Source organism: Phyllobates terribilis, unplaced genomic scaffold, assembly GCF_046119375.1.
Source record: "Phyllobates terribilis strain yellow unplaced genomic scaffold, ASM4611937v1 Scaffold_2__4_contigs__length_985480577, whole genome shotgun sequence".
Lineage (NCBI taxonomy): Eukaryota > Metazoa > Chordata > Amphibia > Anura > Dendrobatidae > Phyllobates > Phyllobates terribilis.
Genome location: NW_027362762.1, coordinates 24081119 through 24094448, shown reverse-complemented (window position 1 = coordinate 24094448; position 13330 = coordinate 24081119). Strand labels below are relative to the sequence as shown.

General features: G+C 46.8%; 1 protein-coding gene across 3 annotated transcripts in view; it reads left to right on the top strand.

The window, feature by feature from the left end:
- The window catches only part of RRP8 (ribosomal RNA processing 8), a 99647-nt gene that overhangs the window by 68610 nt on the left and 17707 nt on the right, over positions 1-13330 (top strand). For 2 of the 3 annotated variants that reach the window (XM_073661198.1, XM_073661197.1), the window contains exon 7: positions 7779-7875. In XM_073661198.1, the coding sequence (XP_073517299.1) occupies positions 7779-7875 (97 nt within the window). Of the gene's footprint in view, positions 1-7778; positions 7876-10116; positions 10441-13330 lie in introns of those variants that run through there. The other variant, XM_073661199.1, reaches the window with a different exon arrangement.

Below are 13330 nucleotides of genomic sequence, written 5' to 3'. Positions count from 1 at the left end.
TCCGCTCTGGGTGGAGCAGGGTCCGCTCTGGGTGGAGCAGGGTCCGCTCTGGGTGGAGCAGGGTCCGCTCTGGGTGGAGCAGGGTCCGCTCTGGGTGGAGCAGGGTCCGCTCTGGGTGGAGCAGGGTCCGCTCTGGGTGGAGCAGGGTCCGCTCTGGGTGGAGCAGGGTCCGCTCTGGGTGGAGCAGGGTCCGCTCTGGGTGGAGCAGGGTCCGCTCTGGGTGGAGCAGGGTCCGCTCTGGGTGGAGCAGGGTCCGCTCTGGGTGGAGCAGGGTCCGCTCTGGGTGGAGCAGGGTCCTCTCTGGGTGGAGCAGGGTCCTCTCTGGGTGGAGCAGGGTCCTCTCTGGGTGGAGCAGGGTCCTCTCTGGGTGGAGCAGGGTCCTCTCTGGGTGGAGCAGGGTCCTCTCTGGGTGGAGCAGGGTCCGCTCTGGGTGGAGCAGGGTCCGCTCTGGCTGGAGCAGGGTCCTCTCTGGGTGGAGCAGGGACCGCTCTGGGTGAAGCAGGGTCCTCTCTGGGTGGAGCAGGGTCCTCTCTGGGTGGAGCAGGGTCCGCTCTGGGTGGAGCAGGGTCCGCTCTGGGTGGAGCAGGGTCCGCTCTGGGTGGAGCAGGGTCCTCTCTGGGTGGAGCAGGGTCCTCTCTGGGTGGAGCAGGGTCCTCTCTGGGTGGAGCAGGGTCCTCTCTGGGTGGAGCAGGGTCCTCTCTGGGTGGAGCAGGGTCCTCTCTGGGTGGAGCAGGGTCCTCTCTGGGTGGAGCAGGGTCCGCTCTGGGTGGAGCAGGGTCCGCTCTGGGTGGAGCAGGGTCCTCTCTGGGTGGAGCAGGGTCCGCTCTGGGTGGAGCAGGGTCCGCTCTGGGTGGAGCAGGGTCCTCTCTGGGTGGAGCAGGGTCCTCTCTGGGTGGAGCAGGGTCCTCTCTGGGTGGAGCAGGGTCCTCTCTGGGTGGAGCAGGGTCCTCTCTGGGTGGAGCAGGGTCCTCTCTGGGTGGAGCAGGGTCCTCTCTGGGTGGAGCAGGGTCCTCTCTGGGTGGAGCAGGGTCCGCTCTGGGTGGAGCAGGGTCCTCTCTGGGTGGAGCAGGGTCCACAGTTCAAGAAATAATGTTTGGGGGGCTTGATCAGAAAAAACGTAATTGTTCCCTCTAAATAACAAAATTCAATCTCTGATGAAGAGGGAATGGAAGACGCCTGAAAGAAAGAATGTCTCTATTCCAGAAAGGAAGTATCCCTTTGATGATCCGGTGTGTTCATTTTGGGAGACAGCCCCAAGTTGGATGTGTCTATTGCCAAAGGCTTCTAAAAAATTTGCCCTTCCCTTTGAGGATATGGGGGTATTGAAGGACCCCTTAGATAAAAAAAGCTGATGCTTTCTGTAGAGTCCTGGGAAGCCTCAGGTGGGGGTCTGAACCCTGGGGTAGCAGCAGCCTGTACCGCCAGGTCTCGTATGGTTAGACCAGTTGGAATCTCGGCTTCTGGATAGGGTATCCAGGGAAAGAATCTTACGTACCATTCCCTTAATGCGAGGGGCTGCTGCTTTTTTGGCTGATGCCTCCACCCATTCAGTTAGATTGGCAGCCAGGTCTGCAGCTTGTTGAGCTCTTCGGCTTAGATGGTGGCCAGGAGACCTTCAGACAAAATCCAGCTTGTGTTCCATTCCCTGAGAGGGTGAATTTTTTGTTTGGACTAACTACATGACATAGTTGATAAGGCGAGGGATAATAAAAAACCTCTATCCCTTCATATAAAATCTTCTCGGAGTCAGAAATTTATCCGGAGTAGGTCCCCTAAAGACCAGGATAAGTGGGAAGATAAGAAGCAGAGGATTCCTGTTCAGTGACCCTTCCTATGACCACAGAAGGCCTTCCCAATGAAGGTCTTCCCCAGGTGGGGGGGATGATTATCCCTCTTTCTTCCAGTCTGGGGAAAAAAAATTCAAACAGTGTATAGATATTAAACCTAATAAAAGCGGCTCTAAAGTTACCGTTCCCCTCAATCCCAAAGCCAGATTTTAAAATGACCCCCCCCCTGCGGTCCTCAAACGTAGAGCAAGCAGTCCTAGAACAGACTCTAGGCCTAGTAACAGGCTGTCCTACAGGAAGTCCCCCTTCAAGAAAGAGGAGGAGGATATTACTCCCCATTGTTTCTGGTAAAGAAACCAAATGGATCCTTCAGGACGATCATGAATTTTAAAGAGACTGAACAGATCGTTAAAAATTCAGACATTCAAGATGGAGACAATAAAAAAAACCACTGTGAAAACTCTGTTCCCGGGTTGATTTATGACTGTTCTGGACTTAATACGCCTTCTTTATCATGTTCCTATTCACAAGGACTTCTGGGCTCAATAGAGGGAAGGATCCACTATCACTATCGCTCTCCCGTTGGGTCTCGCTCTGGCTCCTCGGGTGCTTACCAAGTTAATTGCGGAAGCAATGGCACGCCTGAGGGAGGAAGACATCCGGATCGTTCCGTGCCTAGATGAATTCTTGATAGTTGGCAGCTCCATTCAACGCTGCCAAAGATCAGCTGGAGAAGCTCAGGAGGTCCTTCACAGGCTTAGGTTGGCTTTTAAACCTAAAAAAAAGACAAGAGTGTAGCCTCCCCGAGGAGAAAATACAAAAGATCTCGAACAATGGATTATCCTTCTATGACTCTGCAGAAGGCGATGTCCCTTCTAGGATTTATGACCTCCTGCATTCTAGCAGATCAGTGGGCCCAAATCCACACTAGGGGTCCATAGTGGGAAATTTTAGCAGCCAAAATTTCTCTAGGAGGGCGTTTAGAAGGTCAGCTGACTGTCTCCAAAAGTCATTCTTTCCCTGGGATGGTGGACGAAGATAGACAAATTAGCCTGAGGTATTCCCTGGGTGGGCAGGATCACTCTGGTGCTGACCCCAAGACTCAAGCCCCAGGGGTTGGGGGGGCACACCTGAAAGACAGAATAGCTCAAAGGGTCTGGACAAAGGCGCTAAAGTTAGTATCCTCAAACATGAAGGAACTGTTAGCAGTAAAATTTGCCCTGATAGTTCTTAGATTCTCGGACAGCCGGGTAGTAGTGGCTTATATGAACCACCAGGATGGAACCCGTTCCTGTACTTTCGATGGAAGTAACAGATCTCATCTTTCAGATAGCCGAAATCAATCTTGTGTCCCTATCAGCTCTACACGTAAGAGGGATAGAAAATCACAAAGCAGACTTCCTGAGCCAAACCCAGTTAAAACAGGGCGTATGGGAACTGAAGCAGACCATTTTCAATCAGATTGTAGGAATGTGGGGTCTTCCTGTCGTCATAGATCTGTTTGCCAACAATCGGAAAAACAAAAAGGTAGACCCATCCTGCTCAGTAGATCCCGAGGGGAATCCCTTTGTGCTGGATGCCTTCATGATTCCATGGAATCAGTCTACCCTATGCCTTTCCCCCAATTGTATTGATACCTGCGGTTCTAAAAAAGATCAGGGAAGACAGAGCAAATGTAATTCTGATCGCCCCCTTTTGGCCAAAGAGGACGTGGTTTTTCAGGATGAGGAGAATGTCTGTCTATCACCAACCCCTGGGTGCTTCCGGAGATCCCGGATCTTCTATCCCAGGGGCCGGTGTGGCATCCTCAAGTAACGAATTTACACATGACAGTCTGGAATTTGAGAGGGATCTCCTGAGGGATAGAGGTTTTTTCCCCAAATTTAATTTCCACCCTACTACAGAGTAGGAAACCGGTCACTACCAAACTCTATGGGAAAACGTGGAAAAAGTTTCTTTCCTTTTCAGGGTCTAGTGTAAAGGAAGGTGTTCCTGTGGCGACCATCCTAGAATTCCTGCAGAAAGGGTTAGAGCAAGGTTTAGCTACTAGCACCCTGGAGGTCCAAGCCACAGCATTGGGGGGCACTTTATAATTGTGATTTAGCAGGGAATCTATGGCTATCCAGATTCATCAAAACTTTGGCCAGATCTAGACCCATCGCTAGTCAGAAATTGCCACCTTAGTACTTAAATTTGGTTCTTATGGCTTTAACTAAACCCTCTTTTGAACCCTTAGACTGCACATCTCTAAAAATTCTATCTCTCAAAACATCACTTTTAGTGGCACTAACGTCATCCCGTAGGGTTAGTGATATCTAGGCCCTGTATGCAGGGCTGCTCTTCACACAGATCCTGGAAGATAGGCTGGCTCTGGTTTCACAATGACCCTATTTGCCCAAGGTGGCCCTCTCTATTTCACAGATCCCAGGAGGTCACCCTTCCTTCCTTTTTTGCTCCAATCTCAAAAATGGGGGAAAAAGATCTCCATACGTTTTGACGTAAGGATATGTCTAATCCAGTATCTGGCAGCCATACGAGTGTGGGAAGGATAGGTCTATTTTTGGTGTTTTCAGGAACCTCGTAAGGAGCTAAAAACCTAAAAAGGCACGTTGGCGAAGTGGGTAAGAGACCCAATCTCTCTGGCATACTCCTCTGATCTCACCTTTGGGAGAAGGGTCCTGGAAGCGGTGGTCCCTCCCTCTCCTGCTCCGTGAACAACTGATGTCAGGGAGAGGTGCCATCCTTTTTATCTGTAGGTTTCTCTTACTTTTGGATTTTTTTTTCACCACTTAAATACAAAAATGAACCTATAAATATCCTTTAGCATTTAGTGAACATGGTAAAAAAAAAACTGTATTGCACTTTCTTTTAATTTCACAATATTTTTTTCCCGTTTTCCAGTACACAATATGGTAAAACCAATAATGTCGTTCAAAAGTACAACTCGTCCTACAAAAAATAAGCCATCATGTCATAGAGAATATTAAGAATTTCTCTCTCTCTTCCCCCTCTTGTATACTATTTGTCAAGAGAACAAGAGCTGATGCTCTGGCCAGCTGCTTCTATGTAAATCGCCGTACACAGGAGAGGTGGCAAGCTCAATAGTCCATTCTAATTAACAAACTAATGCAGTTCCTAGTAGCACGGGCCTGTGATAAATATACACCTGAGTGAGGCAGATGCAGCTCCTAGCTTCAAAAGAATGCTCTCTCACCCCCAGGGCATCCCCATTTGCTCAACAGAAATCTGCAGTCTCACCGGCACCGTCACGAAATAAGGAATATCAGAAGTTCTATACTTCCGATAATAATGGGACACATTTTTAGCGGCAGGGTCAGCTAAGGAACAATACACATATTTTTCCAGATCTGTGCCCTTCCGGTGAGCTGTAATGCACAAGTATAAAAATAACAGACCGCAGCTATGCCATGTGTAGTCTCTAAAGAAAGGTAAATTCGTAATAAAAAATATGGTTTCACTTGCGAGCTTCTGCGATCAACCAGCAAGGAGTTATCGTAGAAGTTAGAGATTTTAATAAAAACATGAAGGGTGGAGCCCCGCCTACATGAGTTCATCACAAAGGGGTATGTGGGCAGGTCCCCCCTTCGGCATAAAATACCCAGCTGAAGATGGGTCCGTACTCCTTGCCAGGAGGTGTATATTCTATATGGAGTTGCAGTAGGCAAGATGAGAATCGGAGAGACAGTAAGTTTTTGCTCTAAGAAAACGCTAAAGTAATAGAGATGACTGTTGTAGAGAGAACGTGGCACTGAGTAACACCTCAAAATTTTCTTTTATAGGTTAATAGTTTCCACAGTCTCATTCAAAATGGGGTTTTACTTGTTGCCGCAGCCTCTTACACTCGCTATGTATTTATGGTCGGGTGTTACTTGTTGCTGCAGACTCTTACCTGCTCCCTCTTTACAGTGGGGTGTTACTTGTTGCCGCAGACTCTTACCTGCTCCCTCTTTACAGTGGGGTGTTACTTGTTGCCGCAGACTCTTACCTGCTCCCTCTTTACAGTGGGGTGTTACTTGTTGCCGCAGACTCTTACCTGCTCTCTCTTTACAGTGGGGTGTTACTTGTTGCCGCAGACTCTTACCTGCTCCCTCTTTACAGTGGGGTGTTACTTGTTGCCGCTGACTCTTACCTGCTCTCTCTTTACAGTGGGGTGTTACTTGTTGCCGCAGACTCTTACCTGCTCCCTCTTTACAGTGGGGTGTTACTTGTTGCCGCAGACTCTTACCTGCTCCCTCTTTACAGTGGGGTGTTACTTGTTGCCGCTGACTCTTACCTGCTCTCTCTTTACAGTGGGGTGTTACTTGTTGCCGCTGACTCTTACCTGCTCTCTCTTTACAGTGGGGTGTTACTTGTTGCCGCAGACTCTTACCTGCTCTCTCTTTACAGTGGGGTGTTGCTTGTTGCCGCAGACTCTTACCTGCTCCCTCTTTACAGTGGGGTGTTACTTGTTGCCGCAGACTCTTACCTGCTCCCTCTTTACAGTGGGGTGTTACTTGTTGCCGCAGACTCTTACCTGCTCTCTCTTTACAGTGGGGTGTTACTTGTTGCCGCAGACTCTTACCTGCTCCCTCTTTACAGTGGGGTGTTACTTGTTGCCGCAGACTCTTACCTGCTCTCTCTTTACAGTGGGGTGTTACTTGTTGCCGCAGACTCTTACCTGCTCTCTCTTTACAGTGGGGTGTTACTTGTTGCCGCAGACTCTTACCTGCTCCCTCTTTACAGTGGGGTGTTACTTGTTGCCGCAGACTCTTACCTGCTCCCTCTTTACAGTGGGGTGTTACTTGTTGCCGCAGACTCTTACCTGCTCTCTCTTTACAGTGGGGTGTTACTTGTTGCCGCAGCCTCTTACCTGCTCTCTCTTTACAGTGGGGTGTTACTTGTTGCCGCAGACTCTTACCTGCTCCCTCTTTACAGTGGGGTGTTACTTGTTGCTGCAGACTCTTACCTGCTCTCTCTTTACAGTGGGGTGTTACTTGTTGCCGCAGACTCTTACCTGCTCCCTCTTTACAGTGGGGTGTTACTTGTTGCCGCAGACTCTTACCTGCTCCCTCTTTACAGTGGGGTGTTACTTGTTGCTGCAGACTCTTACCTGCTCTCTCTTTACAGTGGGGTGTTACTTGTTGCCGCAGACTCTTACCTGCTCCCTCTTTACAGTGGGGTGTTACTTGTTGCTGCAGACTCTTACCTGCTCTCTCTTTACAGTGGGGTGTTACTTGTTGCCGCAGACTCTTACCTGCTCTCTCTTTACAGTGGGGTGTTACTTGTTGCCGCAGCCTCTTACCTGCTCTCTCTTTACAGTGGGGTGTTACTTGTTGCCGCTGACTCTTACCTGCTCCCTCTTTACAGTGGGGTGTTACTTGTTGCCGCTGACTCTTACCTGCTCTCTCTTTACAGTGGGGTGTTACTTGTTGCCGCAGACTCTTACCTGCTCCCTCTTTACAGTGGGGTGTTACTTGTTGCCGCAGACTCTTACCTGCTCCCTCTTTACAGTGGGGTGTTACTTGTTGCCGCAGACTCTTACCTGCTCCCTCTTTACAGTGGGGTGTTACTTGTTGCCGCAGACTCTTACCTGCTCCCTCTTTACAGTGGGGTGTTACTTGTTGCCGCAGACTCTTACCTGCTCCCTCTTTACAGTGGGGTGTTACTTGTTGCCGCTGACTCTTACCTGCTCCCTCTTTACAGTGGGGTGTTACTTGTTGCCGCTGACTCTTACCTGCTCTCTCTTTACAGTGGGGTGTTACTTGTTGCCGCAGACTCTTACCTGCTCCCTCTTTACAGTGGGGTGTTACTTGTTGCCGCAGACTCTTACCTGCTCCCTCTTTACAGTGAGGTGTTACTTGTTGCCGCTGACTCTTACCTGCTCTCTCTTTACAGTGGGGTGTTACTTGTTGCCGCTGACTCTTACCTGCTCTCTCTTTACAGTGGGGTTTTACTTGTTGCCGCAGACTCTTACCTGCTCTCTCTTTACAGTGGGGTGTTACTTGTTGCCGAGGTGAGCAGTCGATTTGATGATGTCCGGCAGTTCCTTGGCGCGATGTCACAGTTGGGCTTCAAAAGTGTCAATAAGGTAAAGTTTCTGCCCTGTGATCTCTGGTTTGGGCCCGGACTCCTCACCTGATGGACAGCAGCTCCATGCTGCCTCAGTCACCTGCAGCAGTGTTCAGAATACCAGCAGTCCAGTATGACTGACCAGATTACTCACTGTTTTTGGTATAAATTCTATCACCACATGTCAAACAATTTCCCAGCCGGTGCAGTAGATTGTAAGAAACCCCCGGACTCCACATTCATGATCTGCCAGATTTTGAGTCTGTATTTGAATAATTAATTGTACGGGGTGTGTTCACAATAATAGCATGTGGAGGTCAATCAGTGAGCGCAATCATTCTGTGAAGAAACAGCTGTGAATCAGGTGGCCTTTATCTAAGGATGAAGCAGCACATGTTGTACATGCATTTCTCCTTGAAAGCCTGATAAATATGGGTCGCTCTAGACATTGTTCAGAAGAATAGCGTACTTGGATTAAAAAGTTGATTGGAGAGGGTAAAACTTATAAAGAAGTGCAGACAATGGTCGGCTGTTCAGCTAAAATGATCTCTAATGCTTTATAATGGAAAACCAGAGAGACGTGGAAGAAAACAGAAGACTACCATCCGAATGGAAGGAACAATAGCCAGAATGGCAAAGGCTCAGCCAATGATCAGCTCCAGGAGGATCACAGACAGTCTCTTAGAATCATAGAATGGTAGAGTTGAAAGGGACCTCCTGGGTCATCTGGTCCAACCCCCTGCTCAAAGCAGGATTCACTAGATCATCTCAGACAGATGTCTGTCCAGCCTCTGTTTGAAGACGTCCATTGAAGGGGAACTCACCACCTCTCGTGGCCGCCTGTTCCACTCATTAATCACCCTAACTGTCAAAAAGTGTCTTCTAATATCTAATCTGTGTCTCCTCCCATTTAGTTTCATCCCATTGCTTCTAGTCTTTCCTTGTGAAAATGAGAATAAAGATGATCCTTCTACAATGTGACAGCCCTTGACATATTTGTAGACAGCTATTAAGTCTCCTCTCAGCCTTCTTTTTTGCAAGCTAAACATTCCCAAATCCTGCAACCGTTCCTCATAGGACATGGTTTGCAGACCGGTCACCATTCTGGTCGCTCTTCTCTGAACTTGCTCCAGTTTGTCGATGTCTTTTTTAAAATGTGGTGCCCAAAACTGTACACAGTATTCCAGATGAGGTCTGACCAAAGAGGAGTAAAGACCGATAATGACTTCACGTGATCTAGACTGTATGCTTCTGTTAATACATCCCAGAATTGTATTTGCCTTTTTTGCTGCTGCATCACACTGTTGACTCATGTTCAGTCTATGATCTATTAGTATACCTAAGTCTTTTTCACATGTACTGTTGCTTAGCTCTATTCCTCCCATTCTGTATATGCTTTTTTCATTTTTATTGCCCAGATGTAGTACTTTGCATTTTTCCCTGTTAAAAACCATTCTGTTGGTTGCTGCCCACTGCTCCAGTTTATTTAGGTCTTTTTGAATCCTCTCTCTCTCTTCTCTAGTATTAGCTATCCCTCCTAGCTTTGTGTCATCAGCAAATTTAATCAGTTTACCCTCAATTCCTTCATCTAAATCATTGATAAAGATGTTGAACAATACAGGTCCCAGGACGGAGCCCTGTGGTACCCCACTTGAGACATTCATCCAGCTGGATGTGAAGCCATTTACAACCACCCTTTGAGTCCGATCACTAAGCCAGTTATGAATCCACCTAACAGTTGCCTGGTCCATTGCATACTTGGTCATTTTTTCAATAAGGATGGTGTGAGATACTTTGTCAAATGCTTTGCTGAAGTCAAGATATACTATATCTACAGCATTTCCCTGATCCACCCAGTCAGTGATTCTGTCATAGAAGGAAATTAAGTTAGTCTGACATGACTTGTTAGTTACAAACCCATGCTGACTCTGGTTAATCACTTCATTCTTATCCATGTACTTACATACATGTTGTTTAATAATTTGTTCAAAGATCTTTCCTGGTATAGAAGTCAGACTCACCGGCCTATAGTTCCCTGGGTCCACCTTCTTCCCCTTTTTGAAGATAGGAACAACATTTGCTCTTCTCCAGTCTTCTGGGACTTCTCCTGTTCTCCAAGAATTTTCAAAGATTATGGAGAGTGGTTCTAAAATTTCTTCTATGATCTCCTTCAGTACTCTGGGGTGTAATTCATCTGGACCTGGAGACTTGAACTCATTTATGTTAGCTAAATATTCCCTCACAATCTTTCTGTTTACAGATAACTTGGATTCCTCTATTCCTTTAAAAGTTACCTGTGAGGACTGTGACAGTTAGAAGACACCTGTGTGAAGCTAATCTCTTACCAAGAAGTCCCTGCAAAGTCCCACTGTTTAAAAAAAAAAAAAAAAAGACATGTACTGAAGCGGATACAATTTACCAAAGATCACATCACCTGGCCTAAAGAGAAATGGAGAAACATCTTGTGAACGGATGAAAGTAAAATTGTTCTTTTTGGGTCCAATAGCCACAGACAGTTCGTCAGACGACCCCCAAACTCTGCATTCAGCCACAGTACACTCTGAAGACAGTGAAGCATCATGATATGGGCATGTTTTATGCCGGACCTATTTACCGCATACCAGGGATCATGGCCCAGTTTGCATATATTAAAATACTTGAAGAGGTCATGTTGCCTTATGCTGAAGGGGATATGCCCTTGAAATGGGAGTTTCAACAAGACAACGACCCTAAACACACCAGTAAACCAGCAAAATCTTGGTTCCAGACCAACAAAATTGAGGTTATGGAGTGGCCAGCCCAATCCCCGGACCTTAATCCAATAGATCACTTGTGGGGTGACCTCAAAAATGCCGTTTCTGAGGCAAAGACAACAAATGCCAAAAAATTGTGGGATGTAGTCAAAGCATCCTGAGCTGGAATAACAGCTGACAAGTGCCAGAAGATGGTTGACTCTATGCAACATAGATGTGACGCAGTTCTAAAAAACTGTGGGTAACAACTAAATATTAGGTTAGTGATTCACAGGAATGATAAATCCTCAAAAAATGAGAAGAGAACATATTGTGACTTTGTAAAGACACATGCAGACACTATATATATATTTTTTTTAGAACAGAACAATGTTCATTCTTTGTTTTCTGTAGTTAAAAATTATCTACATATCTCCTCGTGTTTTGAATTAGAAAACAGTCTGCAATGTTCCCAATGCTGGAAAAACGCACAAAATCTTCATCCTAGTTTTTAACTCCTGTTTTTGAACACTATTGTATGTGGATTCTGATTTACAACCCGCAATCCACTGAGATCATAAAGTGGCTGGACGATCCGCAATGTGGAGAAGTGACGACAAGGGGCGATGGACATCATATATCAGGATATCAAAACCATACAGGGGGTGAAATAAGTATGGAACAATGTCAGCAATTTCCTCAGTAAATCTTTTTCACGAGATCTCCTGCTCTACTCCCGTCTTCTCTCCTCTTCCCACAATCGCATACAAGATTTCTCCCGTGCTTCCCCCCTACTCTGGAACTCTCTACCCCAACACATCAGAGTCTCGCCTACCGTGGAAACCTTCAAAAGGAACCTGAATACCCACCTCTTCCGACAAGCCTACAACCTGCAGTAACCCTCGCCCCACCATACCGCTGCACGACCAGCTGTACCCTCACCTACTGTATCCTCACCCATCCCTTGTAGACTGTGAGCCCTCGCGGGCAGGGTCCTCGCTCCACCATACCGCTGTACGACTAGCTCTACCCCCACCTACTGTATCCTCACCCATCCCTTGTAGACTGTGAGCCCTCGCGGGCAGGGTCCTCGCTCCACCATACCGCTGTACGACTAGCTCTACCCTCACCTACTGTATCCTCACCCATCCCTTGTAGATTGTGAGCCCTCGCGGGCGGGGTCCTCTCTCCCCCTGTACCAGTCACCAACTCATTTTTGTACTTGTTTGCTATGGATGCCCTTTTTAGACATGTAAAGCGCCCTGCAATTAATGGCGCTGTAATAATAAATAATTCTAAAGGTGCTATTGTCATTAAATTCTCCTCAGATGTCGGGAACAACCCATGAAATCCACAGAGGAAAGAAATCGCCACAGATGACCATAAATTGTGTAATAATGAGAAATGATACCGGGAAAAATATTAAACTCCTGAAGAGAGATCTCAGCCGGTGTCAGGACTTTCCAGGCTTTTTGCTCCTCTATCTGTAATTAGAAACCAAGCCTGCCACTTAGTGACCAATAATATGAGCTGGTTCACCTGATGGCCAAGAAACATCTCATGATGGGTAAAACCAGTACGGGGTCTCAAGACCTTCACAACCTTATTGTGGTAAAACATTTTGCTGGCATTGACAACAGAACAATTTGTAAACTACTGTAGGCTTGTGAGCACTGCTGGGGCCATAATCCGGAAGTGGAAAGAACATAATTTCGCCATAAACTGGCCACAACCAGGTGCTCCCTGCAAGATTTCTCCATGAACCGGCCAAGGCCCGGTGTTCCCTGCAAGATTTGAGACAGAGGAGTGAAAATAATTCAGAAGTTGTCCTAGAGCCAAGGACACCTGTGGAGAGCGACAGAAAGACCTGGAATCGGCAGGTACAATTGTTTCAGAAAAAACTATAATTCACGCAAGCCTCCACGGCCTGTGTGCACGCTCACCACGCAACCGGCAAACTTCATATAATTGAATGGACAAATGTACCAAGACATTCTAGATAAAAATCTGCTGCCATCTGCTAGGATGGTGATGAAACGAGGGTGGACATTTCAGCGAGAGTGACCTTAAACACTCGACCAAGAAAACTCAACTGGTGTCAGAGACAGAAAATAAACCTGCTAGATGGCCTAGCCGATCACTGAACCTGAATCCAAGAGAAAATGTATGGAAGAAACTAAAGCTCAGAGTTCATAGGAGCCCATGGAAGCTTCAGGGTGTGAAGTGTTTGTGTGGAAGAATGGGCCAAAATCACACCTGAGCAATGCCTGCGACTAGTTTCTCCATAGAGGAGGCGACTTGAAGCTTCATCAACAACAAAGGCTTCAGTATGTAGTATAAATTAAATTTAAGTAACGTGTTCAGTACTTTTTATTGTCATTTAGGTTTACTTAGAAAATTAGTGACGTATTTGTGACGATACAGAGTCAAATCTTAATTATACCAGACATACTTTCTGATGACAAGAGCAGCATACCTTTATTTTTCTTTTGACTCCTTAATCTGTGTTCTTCTTTAGTTGATTAACACACACTATTATTTGTATAACCCTGAATGTTATCTGCTCTGATTCTGAAACCATGATGTGTATTTGCAAGAGCCCCTGTGATACAAACTATGTAAATAGATTAGTTAGAACAATGAATGTTTGCTAGATATGTTAAATACCATTTTAGGGTGTTTGCCAGTCAATCTTGGAGGATGAGCTGTGGATACTCAAGCCCTGTGGAATAATATTATCCC